Source organism: Dioszegia hungarica, assembly GCF_025882075.1.
Source record: "Dioszegia hungarica strain PDD-24b-2 chromosome Unknown MKK02contig_2, whole genome shotgun sequence".
Taxonomy (NCBI): domain Eukaryota; kingdom Fungi; phylum Basidiomycota; class Tremellomycetes; order Tremellales; family Bulleribasidiaceae; genus Dioszegia; species Dioszegia hungarica.
In genome coordinates, this window is record NW_026515766.1 from 1,723,888 (window position 1) to 1,742,436 (window position 18,549).

The 18,549-nt window shown below is 57.5% G+C and overlaps 9 protein-coding genes across 9 annotated transcripts; 6 read left to right on the forward strand and 3 right to left on the reverse strand.

Moving 5' to 3' along the window:
• Positions 1-140: 140 nt before the first annotated feature.
• MKK02DRAFT_19223 (putative member of the Sir2 family of NAD(+)-dependent protein deacetylase) lies at positions 141-1,347 on the forward strand (the record flags this gene model as incomplete). The annotated part of the gene is made up of 3 exons (XM_053086060.1): positions 141-302; positions 328-799; positions 848-1,347. The coding sequence occupies 3 exons, from the start codon at positions 141-143 to the stop codon at positions 1,345-1,347; spliced, it is 1,134 nt and encodes a 377-aa protein (XP_052949522.1).
• A 912-nt stretch (positions 1,348-2,259) lies between these two features.
• Positions 2,260-3,193, reverse strand: MKK02DRAFT_40071 (uncharacterized protein; the record flags this gene model as incomplete). Its single annotated transcript, XM_053090933.1, has 6 exons — positions 2,260-2,453; positions 2,549-2,670; positions 2,721-2,748; positions 2,812-2,916; positions 2,973-2,982; positions 3,047-3,193. 6 exons carry the CDS (start codon positions 3,191-3,193, stop codon positions 2,260-2,262), a joined length of 606 nt encoding a protein of 201 aa, XP_052949523.1.
• Positions 3,194-3,895: 702 nt separating this feature from the next.
• MKK02DRAFT_29739 (ubiquitin-conjugating enzyme/RWD-like protein) lies at positions 3,896-4,747 on the reverse strand (the record flags this gene model as incomplete). The annotated part of the gene is made up of 6 exons (XM_053087892.1): positions 3,896-4,040; positions 4,084-4,141; positions 4,197-4,295; positions 4,380-4,480; positions 4,566-4,674; positions 4,741-4,747. 6 exons carry the CDS (start codon positions 4,745-4,747, stop codon positions 3,896-3,898), a joined length of 519 nt encoding a protein of 172 aa, XP_052949524.1.
• Positions 4,748-5,093: 346 nt separating this feature from the next.
• Positions 5,094-8,614, forward strand: MKK02DRAFT_40072 (uncharacterized protein; the record flags this gene model as incomplete). The annotated part of the gene is made up of 4 exons (XM_053090934.1): positions 5,094-5,164; positions 5,213-5,821; positions 5,883-6,092; positions 6,136-8,614. The coding sequence occupies 4 exons, from the start codon at positions 5,094-5,096 to the stop codon at positions 8,612-8,614; spliced, it is 3,369 nt and encodes a 1,122-aa protein (XP_052949525.1).
• A 139-nt stretch (positions 8,615-8,753) lies between these two features.
• Positions 8,754-9,348, reverse strand: MKK02DRAFT_40073 (uncharacterized protein; the record flags this gene model as incomplete). Its single annotated transcript, XM_053090935.1, has 3 exons — positions 8,754-9,008; positions 9,073-9,231; positions 9,295-9,348. The coding sequence occupies 3 exons, from the start codon at positions 9,346-9,348 to the stop codon at positions 8,754-8,756; spliced, it is 468 nt and encodes a 155-aa protein (XP_052949526.1).
• Positions 9,349-9,910: 562 nt separating this feature from the next.
• Positions 9,911-12,454, forward strand: MKK02DRAFT_40074 (uncharacterized protein; the record flags this gene model as incomplete). Its single annotated transcript, XM_053090936.1, has 9 exons — positions 9,911-10,215; positions 10,269-10,432; positions 10,485-10,577; positions 10,637-10,695; positions 10,748-10,783; positions 10,857-11,084; positions 11,145-11,205; positions 11,261-11,684; positions 11,782-12,454. The coding sequence occupies 9 exons, from the start codon at positions 9,911-9,913 to the stop codon at positions 12,452-12,454; spliced, it is 2,043 nt and encodes a 680-aa protein (XP_052949527.1).
• Positions 12,455-12,987: 533 nt separating this feature from the next.
• Positions 12,988-14,299, forward strand: MKK02DRAFT_40075 (uncharacterized protein; the record flags this gene model as incomplete). Its single annotated transcript, XM_053090937.1, has 4 exons — positions 12,988-13,587; positions 13,636-13,779; positions 13,830-13,919; positions 13,976-14,299. 4 exons carry the CDS (start codon positions 12,988-12,990, stop codon positions 14,297-14,299), a joined length of 1,158 nt encoding a protein of 385 aa, XP_052949528.1.
• Positions 14,300-14,884: 585 nt separating this feature from the next.
• On the forward strand, positions 14,885-15,807 carry MKK02DRAFT_40076 (uncharacterized protein; the record flags this gene model as incomplete). Its single annotated transcript, XM_053090938.1, has 6 exons — positions 14,885-14,987; positions 15,063-15,154; positions 15,210-15,237; positions 15,317-15,350; positions 15,402-15,460; positions 15,566-15,807. The coding sequence occupies 6 exons, from the start codon at positions 14,885-14,887 to the stop codon at positions 15,805-15,807; spliced, it is 558 nt and encodes a 185-aa protein (XP_052949529.1).
• A 509-nt stretch (positions 15,808-16,316) lies between these two features.
• MKK02DRAFT_40077 (uncharacterized protein) lies at positions 16,317-18,217 on the forward strand (the record flags this gene model as incomplete). Its single annotated transcript, XM_053090939.1, has 5 exons — positions 16,317-16,385; positions 16,497-16,956; positions 17,033-17,791; positions 17,866-18,011; positions 18,152-18,217. The coding sequence occupies 5 exons, from the start codon at positions 16,317-16,319 to the stop codon at positions 18,215-18,217; spliced, it is 1,500 nt and encodes a 499-aa protein (XP_052949530.1).
• Between the last annotated feature and the right edge of the window lie 332 nt (positions 18,218-18,549).

Here is an 18,549-nt window from a genome sequence, read left to right on the forward strand (position 1 = left end):
ACTCTTTTCGCGTACCGTCCGGAAGCAGGAAGGGACAGCTTGTTCGGAATTCGCCTTGACCAGCGCCCCGAGCGTCAAAACAAACAACCCCCTCGACCCGACGCGCCTACTCCGGAGCTCTCACCTCCTTCGCATCCGTCATGACAATCCAGCATCTTGAGCTGGATAGCATCCTCGCGTCCTCCTCGTCTGCCGATTTCTCCAAACGGCGCAAGCTTGAAGACTTGTCAACGACCATCGCGAAGGCCAAGCGGGTCATTGTGGTTTCTGGCGCGGGAATAAGCTGTTCCAGCGGAATACCCGTATGTTCACTTACCAACGCGTAAGGTCACACCCAGGCTGACATTTCGGGACTTCCGATCCGAGAATGGTCTATACTCGCTCGTGAAGAAACGGTACCCCGACACGTTCGTCACCGGCAAAGACCTCTTTTCCTCCGGTCTCTTCAATAACCCTTCTACCACCTCCGTCTTCCTCACCTTCATCGCGGAGTTATCGATCGCGTGCCAAGCGGCTACTCCGACGCGGACACATCACTTCATCCAGAAGCTCGACCGGACGGGGAAGCTTCTGCGGTCATATACGCAGAATGTGGATGGGTTTGAGCGGCGGATGGGGATGGAGAGCGGAGGAAGGGGGAAGGGGCTGAGTAAGGCCAAGTCGAGGAATGTGGAGCTGCATGGGGATCTTGGGAGGGTGCGGTGTTGTCTGTGTCAAACGGACTATCCGTCGACGGAGCAGTATGTGGGGGATTATCGGGAGGGGTTGATGCCGGATTGTCCAGCGTGCGAGGAACGATGTAAGCTATCGTGCTCCCATCGGTCTGTACTTCCAGCTCACCCATCAGGCGATGAACGCGTCAAGCGAGGCTCCCGAGCACTGGCGGTAGGAACTCTTCGACCCGCCATTGTCCTATACGACGAGCCCCATCCACTCGGCGACCAAATTGGCGAGCTCCAATCCCACGACCTCAAAAAGGGCCCCGATGTCCTGCTTATCATGGGCACTTCGCTCAAAGTGCACGGACTCAAGAATCTCGTCAAGTCCTTTGCGAAGCGGATACACGAGCACGAGAACCCCAAGCGGCGGGGCATCGTTGTATTCGTAAACCAGACCAAGCCGGGGAAGGAGTGGGAAGGTGTGATTGACGTGCATGTGCAAGGGGAGACGGACAAGTGGGTGGAGAGGGTAGAGGAGGTGTGGAGGCGCGTCAAGCCGGGAGATTGGGAGGTGCAGACTACGCTGGATGGGCCGGTCAGGGCGCAGGTCGAGGTGGGGTCGAAGGCAAAGACTACGCCAAAGAAGGGGAAGGGTGAGCTCAATTTCTCCGCAATCGATTCGAGGTAATAGCTGACCCGTTCAGCCACGAAGAAGGGAGATCCAACTCTGTTCACCTCTGGTCAACTCCCCACTCCACGCGCGTCCCGCTCACCTTCCTGCGGCGCCGAAACCGTTTCTTCTGGCCTTACAGACCCGCCTTCCCCCACTCCTACCCCCTCACCGCCTCTCGCCCCCAAGATGGACCCCTCGGCCTCAGCACCCATGTCCCCACCCCTCTCTCCCTCAAAACGCCGCGCAAACGTCCAAACGCCCATCACGAGCGACAGCCCCGTCAAGCGCCCAAGACCACCGCAGACGGGCACACCGCCTAGCAAAGGTCGAGGGAACCTCTTTGGCGCACCCAAAGCTGTCAAAGCCGAGGTCGAGAATAGGGAGGAGGATTGGGAGGACGAAGGACAGGTCGAGGGGATGACGGTATCGATGGTCAAGCCGGGTAGACCTGTGCGAGTCACGAGGGGCCAGGCGAGAGAGAAGGAAGAGGAACGACCGGCCAAGGAGAATGTGCCCGTCAAGGCGGCATTGGCGCGTTCGGCGCGGAATAAAGCCGGGACGAAGAAGCTGGCGGAGGAGGCGGTCGGGGTGAGAAGGCGAGGGTTGCGGACGTTGGCGGCTGCGTGAGGAGGTGCAGGAGATGGCTTGTTCGGAGGGTTTGGACATTGTTCATATAGGCGAGTCATGTGCTGTGTAGCAGATATTGGGGATTGTTTAGTCGAGAGGATGTCTAGTCTTGTAGGATATTGGCGTGTGTAGATCTGCCAAGAGGAAATGTCAACCGGTGCATGTCGCTCGTATTCTTTCTCTTCCAGCGAGTCTGAGTCCTGCACCGGTGGTGGGACCTGTTGCAAGCAGATCAAATGCATAACTATGATACAGGATACACGTCTCGCCGCCTCGACCTTTGCAGCTGCAGTTACTCCATCAAACGATACCAGGCACCTCGAAACCGCCCTTGGCCAAATCGCTGACCCCCTCCACCTGCCCCAATGCCGCCGCGATCCGCCTGACCAGGTCCGCCCGGACAGTCAAGTCTGCCGCCGCGGGTTTGGGCGCCGTAGGGGAGTTCCGGATGTAGATGTCGAGGCCGGCTGGGGTGAACATCGTCTTGGAGAAGACTGGGGGTCAGCATTGCTGGCAAGGGGACATGTGCAAAATTGCGGGCTTGGCGCAGCACGACAGGATCAGGGAGAGGACAAGGAGGCGAGCTCACACGTCACTGCCCATTCCAGACCCGTCTCCTCTTCTTTCCCGTATCCCAATACTTCCCAGTGCGAGTGGACAAAAAAGAGCCAGGATTTGCCTTGCCAGTCGTATGTCGCGGCATTCGGACCGCTGCGTCGAGTCAGCTCGGCGGTCACAGTGATGGTAACCTGCTATCTTACCCCTTGGTCAGTGTCTCCCTACCGCGTACTAAGAACAGTCAGCTTTGCCCATCACAATGACCCAAGGGGCGGTAGGGGAAGCGAAGCTTACCGGTACTAGGCGAGCTATCCGCCGCTGCTGACTCTTTCCGCGAGAACACGGTGCTATCGAAGCTCGAATAGTCGGCCGAGGGGCTCTCATACTTGATGACCACATCTTGCGGCGTCAGCTAGTGGCACAGCAAGGTAGGGAGATCCAGCTGAGGTTCTGACCTTTCTTGCCCTAGCAGTGTCAGCTTATCTTCCGAGTGACGACCTGCCAATTGAATCAGGACAGCTGCACTTACCTTCCACATTGGCAAAGTGCTCCATGCTACACCCCATGAGCCCATGAACCAGCTCCCGTCAAAGTGGCCCGCGGGCGCAACGAGGAGGGAAGGGTGGGACGATGCGGGCGGATGGAGCTCGATAGGCGTTTGAGCGGTGGATGCCATGTTTGTATAGTCGCTATACGATCTGTCGAGCTGATTCCGAGTATTAGAGGCGATATGAGGGCCTGTACGCTTTATATATGTCAAGGGCGATGTAGGGAGGCGAAGAGAGCATCGCGAACGATTCGGGAAGCTCAGCGGGTGGGCTGAAACGTCTTTCCGCCGGAAGGGGTGTTTCGGATGCGATGGCTGGCTGAAGGTGGGCGGTGGACGCTCGAGCACGTAGCGTATGAGTTAGCATGGCCCAGGACATGACTGATGGTCTCCGACATGGTCACATACTCGTAGGGATACCGGAGGGTTATTGATATACAGATACAACGCAGTGTCCCATACTACCGTCACTCGCGAGACTGTCTCAGAAGGGCAGAGATCACGATTTCCCCTTCATCGCCTCCAACATGCTCTCTCTCTCCTGATCCTCCAACTTCCGGAACACAATGTACGCCTCGCCTTCCCCTCTCAGGCTTTCGATGCTTGGTCTGCTCCGCAATGAGCTATTGAAGGACGACTGGCGGGCGTGCTGTGCGGTTGCTTTCGGCGTCGAGGGGCTGCGCGGCGGCTGAGGCCTGGACGTCGGAGGTGGATCTGGGGCCTCGGAGGGGTATAGTATTCGGTGAGAAGAGGTAGTGGCTGCGCGCTTTGCGGTCATGGAGAGAAAGGTGTGATGGGAGTGATGATACAGTCTAGGCGGATCAGCCTTGTTTATGGGCTCGTGGCGGAAGGAGGGAGGACTTGCGACCAGATCTGCTTATTGACCGCCTCGCTATCCATGATATTATCTAGAACAGCGATCTGGAAGCTTCTCCTGAGGTCACTCAGGAAATGAACGACATGATGTATCCGCGGTCTTCCCAGTCAGCGCAGAGCGGCTGGAGGGTGAGCTGACTCACCTCCACTGGGATATGGGACCGTGAGGGTGCCACACTTTCGTCTTGGGATCTATCAGAGCTACACGTGTCAGCTCATGTGTACTATGCCGAGAGTGCAGTTGGACTAAGCTGACGATGGAACACCTCGCTCTCGAAGCGTATCACAGGGGCGGTATGGGGGAAATCAGGCTTGAAAGCCATGACGAAGCGCAGTATGGCTCCGCTATACGGTCCTGTCACGTTTTAGTACTCTATAAGGGGCCGTATAGTGCGCGACATGACGCTGTCAGAGCGCAGATGGAGGTGCTTCAGCTCACCAGAATGAACAAAGAAGACGCCTTCCCACTTAGAAAGAGCTTCCGGACTCGGCGTCATGTAAATCCCTCTTGGACACGCTCCAGGAGAGGATAGTGAGGCACTGAGGCGTCAGTAGGTTACAGGCGTCAGGCTCACTCTCAGACTTGAAGCTTGAACGATGAGAAGAAAGGATGGAGTGGACGCACAACTCCATGGCTATCTCCGCGGCTGCAACCGGACCGAGGGTCGAGCCGTCGTGGCTCGGTCCCGCCTTACTGCTTGATCCTTGCGAGAGCATTCTGCTGAGAAGGTCCCCTGCGCGTTTAGCCCGGGTCTCAGACAAGGCAAGGTGAAGGTGAAGGGAGTCTCGCGTCAGCTCACATGGCATGCATATGACGACGCGTTGCGGGGGAGTGTACGTAAACTCCGCATTCCTGATAGCCACGTGGGGTGACTGCGGATTAAAGTCGCAGCAGCCTCGTCGTCCCAGCAATTCGACAAAAGAGCAATTAGAGAGTGCATCAACATCAACCCCATCTCAGTCTTCTTTGATCATACATCTTATTTCTCTTAGTTGCCCTCTAATATCCTCGACCGCGATTCTATATAGCTCATGACATTCCAGTCAACCCCTTCACGCCCATAATCGGCCATCGGCCATCGGCCAGCTGCGAGCTGCGGGGATGGAGCCTGTCGCTGGGCCGTCGCGGCCTCGGCGCGTGCCCAATGCACCCATGGACCTAGGAGACAGGATTATTGCTGCTAGACGGAAGCAAGCGACGCACCAGGAAGCCGGGTCATCAAGGTGAGCACTAACCTTTCACCCCTCACCGACGATTTGGCTGATGGCTAGGCCCTCAGCCCGGTCCAGGCCTGATGCGGCTGACGAGTACTCTCGCGGTCCATCCCAACCCGCGAGGAGGGCTCTCTATGACCCCTCCCGTGCGGTTCCACCTCCACGAGTAGCATCTCCCCTTCAAATGGAGGCCCCACCACGGTCCCAGCCCCAACCAGCTTCTCCCAGTCGACATCGCTCAACCCCTGATGGGCCGTCTAGGCGCGCTGAATCGCCATCACGTCCCCCTCGACCCTCTCGAAAGCTGTTCGATCCGACCGTCCATGATCCGCACCAATTCTCTCGACCGCCAGTATCCGTCGTCCCGCCTCCCATAGCCTCGCCGCTGTTGAATGAGGGTAATCTGAGCCGCGCGAGAGACCTGCCTCGCTCAGTCGACCCTGCGCTGACTGTGCGGCGCCCTCATCTTCCTAGAACGGCGGAGGAGGAAGCGGACAAAGAGAGGGAACGGAGGAGGCGGAAAGAAGGGAGTGAGCGGGGCAGCGGGTCTAGTGGGCGGAAGAAGGAAGATAGCGGGGGAAGAAGTAAGGGGGCGAGGTCGTTGGGGGATCGCAGTAGCGAGGGGAGCGAGAGCTTTAAGGACAGAGAGAGGGGAAAAGGGAAAGGGTGAGTCCGCTTTACGGTTCGGACCAGATTGAGGTCGTGCAGGGCAGCTGACGTGGATCAGGGATACGGGTGTGAAGGCCATTCTGAAAGACATTCACGACCGAATCAAAGCGATCGAGTTGGATCTGACGGAGATGCACCGCAAGATGGCGGCGGACCCAGAGGCGGGCATAGCGGTCCTGCTGCAGCAGTCACGGGCGGACCAGGCGAGGGGTCTATCTCCGAGCGACGATGCGGCATTATGGCTTGATCTAATTGGAAAGCACAAGCAGTATGTTGCCTCAAGATTGAGAGCGATCCGTGCTGATCTCTAGACTCGCCGACCTGCACCACGACTTCCTGACTCGCATCTTCGACCCCCTCGTCCCTCCATCCCTGCATCAACTCACCATCCGGTACAATATCCCCTCCCGACTCTGGCAGAACGGCTTTCATCTCCTCCTTGAGCGTCTTCGACACTCTTGGATGATCGGCCATCCTACCGCCCTCGACCTACTCACTGACTTCGTCTACGACGGCTACAAGTTCTACACGGACTTGCTGGAAGATGTCGCTCTGGTCGGCTTTCGGACGGCGTGGATCGAGGCGCTGGGCGATCTGGCGCGGTACAGGATGGCGATTGCGCGTCAGTTGTCCCTGTCCACAGGGTCAAGCAGCGGGAAGGGAAAAGGAAAGGGGAGGAGTCAGGAGCATGTCGGAGGGGAGGAAGGAGGAGAGTCTTTTCCGGACGGAGCGAGCATTGGGGCGGAAGTGGCGGAACGGTGGGATGTGGAGGATACGGACACCTGGCGCCAAACCGCCGCAGAGTGGTACAGCATGGGCATTACCGAAAAACCCGGCGAAGGACGGCTGCATCACCACCTTGCGCTCCTCGCTCGTGATATGCCCGACGGCGAGGGTCGGGCATTACACCACTTCACCCGGAGCTTGGTGGTCACGCACGAGTTCCCAACCGCTCGAGAGTCGATTCTCGGCCTGTTCGACTTATCAGGTCAAAGACGCTTGGAGCGCGGCCGCAGCGGAGAGAAGGACGGCGTGATGGACCTCTTTATCCGGCTCCATGGTATGCTCTTCACGCGGATCGAGCTGGATCGGTTCGACGAGACGCTCGCGGCGTTTCTCAGGGTGCTCGAGGGCGGTGCGGGGCAGGTCGAGTGGATGATCATGGCCTCGGTGGGGATTGCGGGGATGATGCAGTATGGCGCGAGTGAGGGGGTCCTGCGGAAGGCCTTAGCGCAAGAAGGAGCGGAGAGGCGAAGGGCGCAGACCACTTCGGGCGAAGTGGAGGAGGTCGAGGTGGATGGGGAGGAAGAAACGTCCGCTCCGACCTCGCCGACCAGACAGGGAGACAACGGGGACGTCAAGGGAACCGATCCTGATACTTGGCCTTTACCCCTCACTTGCGCCTTCCGACTCGCTTTTGCCATATTCCGGCACACACTCCATCATCCCACCATCGCCCAAGACGTCCACTCCATCCCTAATCCCTATCTCTCCACCTTCCTCACTTTCCTCGCTACGCTCGCTCGCCAACCCGCTTCTGCAGCCATCATCACCCCCTGGATTCCCTGGTCGGACCTCGTCGCCTACGTCAACGCTCAACTCCCCTCGCTCGACCTCAAGCCAGAAACGAAACTTATCGCTGGTCAGCCCGTCCCCGAAGATTGGCTCCTGCGCGGAGCAGAATGGGTCGGTCGGAGGGTGTACGAGCGGGGGTTCTGGAAAGTCAAGCCGTCTTCCGGACGGGGGTCCGGCGGGATCGTCCAGCCCACGCAGCGCGGTGAGGAGCGATTCGGGAGTGAGATGGGCGTGCTCGTTGCGCATTACGAAGAGGGAGCGGATCTGAGCCAGGGAGTTGTGGATGCCCCGGAAGGGGAAGAGGACGTCGATGGGCCGGTAGAGGTGGGCAAAAGGAGGTGGAGGAGGGTCGGGTGGGCTGTGGGGGTCATGTGCAGACATGTCTCCGGGCTGGAGCTGGGCGATGGAGGATTGGAGGTGGTCGAGCCGCTGAAGGGCGTGGTAGAGGGATTAGAGAGGAAGCAGGCGGAAGTGAGTCGAGGCGGCGTGGCGGTCAAGAAGCAGAATGGGTGGAAAGAGGAGGAGACAAGAGAAGATACCTGGGGGCCGGAAGAGGAGGACGACCCGGAACTCGCCGTCCTTCGCGATCGCTTCCGTCATCTCCAATCCCTCATTTCCCCCTCTCCCGACATCTTCAAATCCGCTCGCCAACCCAAAACATCTCGCGCGTCCACCCGCCGCATCCTACAAGGCTACACCACCCTCATCTTTGACACCAACGTCCTCCTCTCCTCCCTCACGCTCGTTTCTCGCCTCATCGAATCCGGGCGGTGGACAATCGTCATCCCCCTGCCGGTCCTCACTGAGCTGGACGGTCTCGCTCGGGAACCCCCTCCTCTCGGACTCGAAGCCGTCTTGGCCATCTCGTACCTCGAAGCCAATGTCCGCTCGCGCTCCATGGTCCTCCGTATCCAAACGACCAAGGGGTCGTACCTGTCCGACCTGCGCCTTCGGACGGAAGCGTCCCAAATCACCGAAGCGGACAAGGATCGCAAAACGATGGATGACAAGATCCTCGATGTGGCCCGATGGCAGTTGGACCACTTTACGGATCGGTCGTTGATGCTCGGTGGGAAGGGACTGGGTGGCGTGGAAGAGGCGGAAGTGAGCAAGGCGGTGTTGGTTACGTTTGATAGGAATTTGAGGTTGAGGGCGAGGGCGAGAGGAGTGGATGCGGTAGATGAGCGGGAGATGGCGGATATCCTGGGCAAATGATCTGTAGGTTGTACTTTGGAGAGGCTATCTATAATATGGTGCACTATTCTTGCTGCATATCGACTAGGACTAAGCGTAACACCCAATCCATATACGCATGACCCAAGCACGACTCCCCTCCCTCTTCCCCCTCCCCATTTTAAGCCTGCCCCTGCTGCTTTGCCCAACTGCTCTCCGCAGCGACCTTCAACTCCTCATTGACCCGCTTCCAATTCGCCACCGTCTTGGCGCCAAAGAAGGCGGACGTGAAGTCGAGGAGACCAGTGAATGTCTCAGTCTGAACAAAGAGTGTTTTGTTGGCGTCGGTCGCATCGGGCGTGAAGTGGAAGTAGTGCTGGCCTGTGAAGATGAAAGGGAGGGATGCGATCCAGCTGAAGAGGTGGGGGTCGTTTTCCTAAACGCACCCAGCTTTACCTACTACACCTATCAACGCCTAAGCAGACATGAAGGTGACTCACAGCGATCACGCCCTTGAAGCTGGCGCCTACAAAGCCTACACGGACCGTATCCCCGACCTTGAGGTCCAAGCCCGTCGTCTTATCTGCGGGAGAAATAACCTTGATGTCGGTGAAGAAGGACTTGTCGTGCCAAGTGGCGAGGTTGGGGAAGTCAAGGAGCTAAAGGAGGGGCCAGTCAGCATCATTTGTTTCGACAACATCAGGGACAGGATGAGTACTAACGATCTCCCGAACGATCCTGGGCGGGGCGTTGATGGCGATTTCGGCTTTGATCATCTTGCGCGCGGTGAATGATGTATGATAGGGAGACAGCAAGCATTTCGAGGTTGGAACCCTATCTGAGGCGCCTTATCATGTGCGCGCACTAAACGCAGATCAACACACATGTGGCACGGACACTCAGAAACCCCTTCCCCGTCCCCCCCTCCTTTCCTTGCGGCACTCTTCAGCGGCGTAGTGGCAGAGATCTGGCAAAGAGGGGCGGTAGTAAGCAAGGCGGTGTCGAGCGTCTCTGACAGGAATCCAAGGTTTGGATGCGGCAGATCAGGGTGATCTATAGGATGTGCGCGGGGCGACTAATCATAACGGCCATAAGGCTCGAGCTCATACCACCCCGCCACTGCCAGTTGCCACACCACTGCCACGATGGAGCTGCCACACCGGAGTCCGGCCGTATATCCGGATCAGCGTCGGCCGCACCGCCGCCTTCTCGGACAATAGCGCCGAAATTAAGGTTAACCGCCACCCGCCGACATTCCGCCGTGCCCAGCGCCTCGAAGGGCTCGCTCTTGCTTGTCTCTTTGCACACCTTGCCTTTCACCACCAGCTTACCTTCGCCATGCTGTGGCCTGTACTGCTCAGCCTTGCTATCATAGCCCGGGCATCCAGCAGTGGTGAAGACCAACATCCGCTCATCAGCCTCTCCGCGGACAGTGACAATACCGCATTGGCGGGTGAGGCCGGTGAGGCTTCAGTCGCACGGTGGAACTGTACCCTTCGAGGCTGGGTCCGGGCGCCTGATCTCTCGCCTTCGAGCACGCTGCCGGGAGAGGCAAGACTCGCAGCCAACGGGACTGAATGCGGGGACATCCAAAGTTGGGCGGTCGGGCTGAGGTTCAAGGAGCGGGCTATTGTCAAATTGAGGTATGTTGACGGGTGCACCCCTTCGCACTCGAAGATCAGATGCTAATTGATAGGAACGCATCCATCGTTGACTTCCCCACGAGACCTGTACGAAAGCCATATAATGCCAGCGCGGACCAAGCGCGCATGTCTGTCGATTATGAGGACATCTTCCAGTCCCAGGGCATGTATATCCCGCATAAACAGGACGAGTATGACATCGCCATGGTGGCTTACAGTGAGTGCAAGGTCTTCTTATACCCTATAGAGTGTTGTGTGCTAATGATCAGACCTAGCGATCGCTAAGCCCGATCTCTGGGTCGTCGAAGGCGTCGAGCGACAGGTCTTTGATATCCAAAAGGATTTGCCTTTCGGACCGAATGGTACGCACGTGCCACACCCTTTGCTGGATTTCTGAGCCGGAAGTCAGGCTGATGATCAGCGTCTGCGGATGGAGTAGATCTTGCACAGTCCTTCCACGTGCATACGCCTGCTACCAACGTGAGTTCGGTGTTTGCCATCTATAGCAGTGAATCTGAGCTGAACATGGTAGTTCCCACCTATCGAGGATACGACCTATTCCGGCCACGTGATTAAGGATGCGGATCAGCAGGCAAGCTAGTCCCTAATCGACGGTTGGGATACATGCTTACCCCTACCAGCTTCTGAATGCCGAGTCTCTCTTTGAGTACTACCTGAACGTCACCCTCGCCAACGGCACGAGTATCGATGTACCCGCTGGCCGAGCAGGTTTCATTCCCATGCCTGTGGACCTTCCTCTTCGGGAATGGCCCATCTCAAGGATAATGGACTCGCCAAGACTTCAGCAGAAGACAAAGGAAGAGCACGAGTATGAGTGGATGATGAAGGAGCCTGAGCCGCCAAAATGCGTACGTCGCTGGATTCGGCTGTCAGGATCGGAGTTGGGCCGGAGGCTGACACTCGTGCAGGACGCGAATAGTACAGCTCTCTTTAACCTGACACTATCAACCGTCCCAATCATTACTCCAGGTGAGCTCACTCTGCCATCCGGATCCATCCGGACAAGGACTGCGCTGATATTCAGGCGAAAACATTACCCTTCATCTCACCCTCACGCGCCGAGGAAACGGCTCCGAACACCCCTCCGTCCTCAATGTCCACTTCGATACTGAGAAGGATCTCGACTGGGCACGATCACGAGCGGACGCAACCGCCTCGGGCTCATACGACGAACTCCAGTCCGCACGGAGCAAGCAAAAGAGGGGCTCGGCGCGGTACAGGTTTAGCGATTATGGTGCGGGCAAGATGCTCAAGATCCGGACGAGGAATCAGCTGGAGACCGATAGGGACAGGCGGGAGAAGGCGATGAATGGAGGGTCTCAGGGAGGAAGCTGGTCTTCTGGTCCACACCGGGGACCGCTTCGGACCGGTGATGGTCGGTATGATTTTGAGAATGATGGGGAGGTGGCGGTACGGGATAAGTACGACTTCACCGTGGACATCCAGGTGTAAGTCATCCCCCTTTCTTTCTCCAACCTTTAACGAGAAAAGATAAGACGAAATCCTCGGTTCATAGTGAATATGTATCTCAGCTGATATATGCAGTCCCCACAACGTCCTCCCTTCTTTCAACGGTACATTCCACTCCTTCCAGCCTAGACTTCGCTTCAACCTCCACACGGTGTTCCTGTGCGATGTACTTCCCGTTCCAGCGCCCCTCATCGCGCCTGCGGCAGATGTCAACATCACCGCGCAGCGAGATGCCGAGTGGACCGAGGCTGAGCTGCCTGTCCGAGTCAAGCCAAACCGTCCCAGGCGGGACCACTCCGGCCTGACACACACCACCGAGTTCGACGTAGACGTCTCGCTCCCTCTACCTACGGACCTCGTCGGGTCATTCGTTGCTTATACGGATGCCTCAGCACAAAGTCCGTTTATATCCCTCAACGACAATCCGGTCGACCCCGTATTCCAGCTCCTCAATCATACGATTATCCCGGAGACGGCCGGGCAGCTCAAGAGCTCGCGGTATAATCGAGGAAGGGACTTCGGGCGGTATATGCACTGCGAGCCAGGTGTTTGGGGTAGCACGGGCCGTGGGAGGTGTAACATTGGTGGAGGGATGGGGCATGCGGCGAAGCTATGGCAGGGGAAGGAGATCTTGGCGGAGCTGAAGAGAGAGGTGGAGCTGGGTGTAAAGGGCAAAGTCGAGCACATCCCCGAGCCTCAGGGTGAGCGGGAAGATCCTTGGGGAGGATTTGACGAAATCTGGTTCTGAGGTTCTGTGATCTCGATTTGGGGATCTGACTTGTACTCGTGTCGCGCGGGCTGAGCGAGACGGAGTGCGATCAAGCTTGGAGGGGCATATCTTTATGGACAGTCATCGAATGGGTATATATGTTGTATTACATGGTGGAGATATAGCTGCCGAGGCCAGCAGGGACAGGCAAAGCCTCACGAGCACGAGGACAGGTGGCATACCGCTGGGAGCGCGTCAGAGTCTCCAGTCAGTCAAATATAGTGCCCGGAAGGCAGAGCGGGGCTCCGAGTGGCTGTGCACAGTCAAGGAATGCCGAGGTCTTGGGGGTTTTAACGTTTGAGAACCCTGACCTATGGAGAAGCGCGGGGAGAGGAGACTTCAATTTGGGATGTGAATAATGCTTGTGATGTGCATATCACAGCCACACCAGTCCTTGTATGTTGACGTTCCAACGACCCGTCGCGGCTGTCTCTGCGGTCGCACATGGAGTCGCGCGCCGACTACGACCTCGACATCGCCAAGTCGCGCTTCTCGTCATCTTTCTTATCCCCATGATCGTCTATTATGTCCTCCGTTCCTACTTTTACGATGGCATGGGAAGATGGTACTGGAACTACCTTGCCACCATTCATCCGGCTGTACCCCACTTTATACCTACAGGCGACTGGGGACCGGTCGAAAATCCGCCTCGGCACGTAGATGAGATTCTCGCCGCGCCGTGGATGGGCGACTTCCCGCTTCCCAAGCTCACCCCTCCGGCGTATCGGCACGGATCCTCAGCGGTGACCGCAAACCTCATCAGTCCCGCCATCGTCAAGATCCACATCTTTTCGGTACCCAGCGAGAAGGCAGCCTCGAAACGGCGGTTCATCCGCTCAGTATCCCCTCATCTCAACATGCCGGCGGAATATCGACATCTGGTGGAGATCAAATTCGTCATGGGGTATTTCTTGAAGGATGGGAAGGAAGACCCGGAGGCGGAGAAGCTGCTGGAGGAGGAGCAGAAGGAACATGGGGATTTGATCCGGTTGCCGGGATTGAAGAATGGGGAGAATTTGCGGGATGGGAAGATATTGAGCTGGATGAGGGCGATAGGGCTGCATGAGGATGGAGGGAGGGATGCTTGGTGGTTGTTCAAGTGTGATGATGATGTGAGTCTGAGCCCGGACTGGACGGAAGAAGAGCATGCTGATGTGCAGACCGTCATGAATCTTCCCAATTTCCTCGACGACCTCCTCAGCATGGACGCGCAGAAACCGACCTATGTCGGCACATCACTCAATCGCTGGCCACCTTATCATTGGCACTTTACCGGAATGCTGACTGGGTACAGCCATGGTGTGGTGAGTTCTCGATCTGCGTGTTTACTTTAGATGTCACGCTGATGGCTCAGCTCAAATCCCTCGCGCACGGTATCAAGCACATGAAGCAAGAAGACGTCGAGGCGGCCTGGGATGATGACGTGCTCATGGGAGAACTGATGGTGAGCCCGGACTCCTGCTTTCGGGATTGCCAACCCTTCATACGCTAACGATCCAGTACACCCTCCCCTCGAACCACGAATGCCGCCCATCTGGCAAAACTACCCTGCGCGACCTCCCATCCATCTGCGACCCCCTCAACCCTCCTCCATGGGGCTACACAGGCACTCCACCGAACCCACATCCTCGAACCAGCCTCGTCCTGCACGATTACGTCCGGCGCGCTGGAGACAAGTGGCTCTGGTGGATCAAGGGGGACATTGCGAGGCATTCGTTCAAGGAGGAGATGTACTATCAGTGGGAATGGGACGAGCGGATTAAGGGGAAGATGTGGGTGCCGCCGAAATGGTTAGAGGGGCTCAAGGATCCGGGGTTGGCGTGAGCGATCTTCGGGGCGAAAGCGATCTTGGGTTAAACGATGCTAAGTACCCTATGGTAATCAAGTAAGATCTATGAGCAATCGCGCTTGGCGTGCTATCATTGGATGCCGAATCTGCTAGAGATCAGTCAGTGTACCAGCCAGGACTACCCATCACTCATCAGTCTCGCCCGTAGCATTCAGGAGCGGAACAGGACGCGACAACGCTGAGCCGGCACCGAGGCGTTGTCTGCGGCATCGGGCGCTGCCACGTTAGCAAACATTCTATACCTCCAGTGCCGTAGAGCCAATGGGTATGGCACCTCTCGTCCACTCGTTGAGGCCAGGTCCTCGGCCAGACTGCCACCCGTGAACCGTGGTGGCCAACCAAATCTGAAACACCTGGCCAAGACGGTGACTCACTTTGTGAAACGCGACGAAACCTGTGCTATTACGGCATCTTTCCCCCACGGCATTCCCTGAGCGAACCGAGCCAAACACAAACTATCATTTCATTCACCTTTCACCTTTTCACACATCACCTTCAGCATCAGTCAGCCCCCCAAACCTAGCTGCCCTCCTACCCCTCGTCGACTACCTATAATCACAATGTTTGCATCCGTCTTCTCTACCGTGACTGTCCTCGCTGCGCTTGCTGGGTTTGCTAGCGCCCAGCAGTTGACGTTGACCGAGCCCTCTTCGCAAAGGTGGTGTGAGTTATCGTCCGATCTCGGCGACCTTTGCTCAAGTGCCACTTCGTCGAGACTCTATGCTGACAATTATGCAGGGGTTGCCAACTCGCAAAACACCCTTCGATGGACCGGATCGACCCCCGCTGAATTCTCGGTGTTTATCAACAACCCTGATACCTCTCTCCTCGTGAGTCTTGGGTCGTATGGAGTCGCCACTGTACGAAAGCTGACACGTCGTGCAGACCAGCAAGCTCGCTTTGATCTCTGTTCGTGGGTATCAACTCGGGGACCCGTAGTCACAGCTGAAAGGACCCATCGGGTGGCAAGGCGGCCCGTGCTGATCTTGCAGAACCGCTTTACGAGTATTCCAAGACTGTCACTCCGTAAGCGACAATGCTGATTGTTTCCAGCTGGAAGACATACTGATCGCGCAGCACATTGAAGGCCGGCACTGGCTATGTCATGGAGCTCACCAACATCCTCAACTCGAGCGGTTAGTCCCACCTCCTCTGCACTGCGCAACCTCCTGGCATACCTGCCTGTCCCGATCTCCTTGTCCTCGACTCCTGCTGCCATGGACTGAGCTCATACTTGACAGACATCTATGTCCGCTCCGAGTCGTTCGAGATCAAAGCTGCCGGCTCGTCCTACCCTCCCCAGACCTCGGCCGGCGCCTCGGGCACCGCCTCTGGGTCCGCCTCGGGCTCCGCATCCGGAAGCGCGTCCGCTGCGTCTGCCAGCTCGAGTAAGGCTGCCGCGGGCAGGTCCAACGCCGTCAGTATGGGCGTCGCGGGAGCGATGGGTGCGGGCGCGGTGGTGGCCGGGCTTGTGTGTCTTTAAAGCCTCTAGGTGCTGGTAGCGTGAATGCGTGGGGGCTGGGATGGCTGCTTGAACAGCAACCAGGGTCAGTGGAGAGATGACGAGCGGGACACGTGAAGGGTTAGCGACTGTCGGCTAGGCGGATAAGAGGGCGATTAGGGGCAGAATGGGGCGTGACGGTGACGAATGGACAATTCTTCTTTCATCTTGTTTATAATACACGTACGATTGCCGTTCGATAAGGTCGTCGCTACCTATCCTGGACAGAATTTGTGCTCCTCTTACTGCTGTGCAGTCGCGTATGGTCCATCGCGGCTGTTCTGAGGAGGCACCTGCAGCAAGGCAAAATCCGATGTCCGTGCGCACGTCCGCTTCGACTGCTGCGTTCGCGCCCGAGACGAGGTCGCTATCTCTCGCCTCTCTCACGCTCCACTGTATTTCCCCCTCTACCCGAGCAGGATACAGGTTAAGCTTGGCTCTACAGACGCTCTCAATCCTCAGTCAATAGATTGCAGTTGGTAGAAGCAGCCATGGCGCACCCAGTCACAGCGGGGGATTCGAAGAGCAAGGATCAGACTCAGGCGCCTATCAACACCTTCGTGAGCTCTTCCGTGCACACTGCCTCCTCCTTCTGAGGTTCCTACCACAGTGGCGAGAGATAGATCTCGTGACGGGGCTCCGTAACAAGGAGAAACAGCACTGACAACCAGCACGACATTGTCCTCGATTACCTCCACACCCAAGCTTACCCCTCTACCGCACGCGTCCTCTCCGGTCCGCGCCCATGGAAGCGCGCGACCGCGTCCGCTCTTGGCTCAAGCAGCAGTGGGGACTCTACAGGCGTCAACAGTGCGATCGCCGAGGAGCTCGGGAATGGTAATGGCCACGGAAGCGGTAGTGGCGCCGGAAGTGGCACAGGGAATGGGAATGGGGCGATCGGTCCGATTGGAAGTGGAAGTGGGAGTACTCTGGCGATAGGCACCGAGAGGGGTATGGCTGTCGGTGCTGAGAGGGAGGATTTAGGGATGGATATTGATGGGTCGATATACGGGAATGGGAATGGGTTGGTGGGGTTGAGTGCGGTGGCTACGATGGGAGCGGGAGAGGACGATGAGATGGAGGGAGGGATTGTGGGGCCGGGAAGACTGGTGGCGATGGAGCGAAGGCGAGGTATGTCTTCAGACCCGATCTGGCGGTCTTGCAACAGGGAGATCTGGTAGTCATTTGGGCAGTCGCTGATGTCCAGCTATCCTCAACTTTATCCTGAACGGAGCCATCATGCGTGCCGTCGACTCACTAAACAACTGGTTCCCCGCCGTCCTTACCGACCCTCCGACCCCCGTCCCCACAGTCCCCACCTCCTCTCTGTCCGCAACCGCCACCCCATACACTAGCACTTCTACCCCAGCCCGGGACTTCAGCTCCATCCCGCGCCACGCCACGCCCCCCGGCGCGCCCATGATGACCGCCTACTCTCGCCCGCCACTTGATATCCGTCGAGAGCGGGAGCGCGAACAAGAACGGCTAGCCCCAGTCCTCACTATCCCGCCTCCGCCACTCACCTCACCATCCCCTTCCCCACCCAAGGCGGTCTCACCTCCCCCATCATCTTCCCCTTCGCACGCTATCCCGACCTTCCAGACTTCCTACCTCCCCTCGCACGTTCGCCTCAATCTCCAGATCCAGGCATTCATCGAGTCGTTCCGACAGATGGCTCCCCCCTCAGTCCCTTCCTCGCCATCGTCTTCCCTCGGCTCCCTCTCTTCGTCCTTGCATCTCCCGTCGTCATCTGGAGTGACGCTAACGAATGCGCTCACGGCCGCGCAGGGGCTGCATCAAGAGGCAAAGAAGTTGAATCCGGCGGATAGGGCGATATATCTGCAGGAGATCAAGGATGTGGGGGCGCTGTTTGCGTATACGGATCCGGAGAGCAGTATACTGGGCGGGTTCTTAAAGCAAGGCAGGAGGATCGCGCTGGCTGAGCAGATCAATCGGGCTATACTGCGTGAGTCTGCTAGCAGGGAGTCAGACATCGAGGGAGAGACGGCTTGGAACGCAAGAGCAGAGCTGACGTCGTAGATGCCGAATCACATCCCACTCGATCCAAGCTCGAACGGACAGCTCGGGGCGTATCGGCGCTGTATAGTTACATGTCAGAACGCAAGATCGACACCACGCCAACATGGACCGCGGCAGACGGGCCCGCAAAGGAGGAATTGGCAGTGGTGAGTTTTATTCCTCTGTTCCCGCGCCTCTCTCCAATCCCCAATGCTGCTGCGGAGGGGATCGTAGATGTCGAGGGCATGTCCGTGAGGAGCGAATGATGGGCATCGTGGCAAACTAAAGGCCAAGGCTGACAGGGCAGTATCTCCGCAACCTGCCAAAACGCGGTTTCGCACTCAAGGACTTTATCGGGAACTTTTCGACCTGATGCCCCATTCATGTGTCCACCTCCACGCTTCGGCCGCATTTGTAGAAAGGCAGATGATGACGACCGTATCACAAACGGTTTTGGTCGTACAACCGCCTCCCGACAATTGTGCATCGACTGCACATGCGCTCATCCTCCGTCCACGACTCTCTGCATGTATCACCCCGCCAAGTCCGTTGTACAATACTATTATGCATAGTGTATCAAGGCCCTCATTCGCAGTGCGCACTCCATGAGACCAATTAGAGCGCACAGCACGCACAGATCAACAATATCCATACAAGCCAAGCAAGCAAGGTTTCACCTCCCGCATACTAAAGATCCCCTTGGCC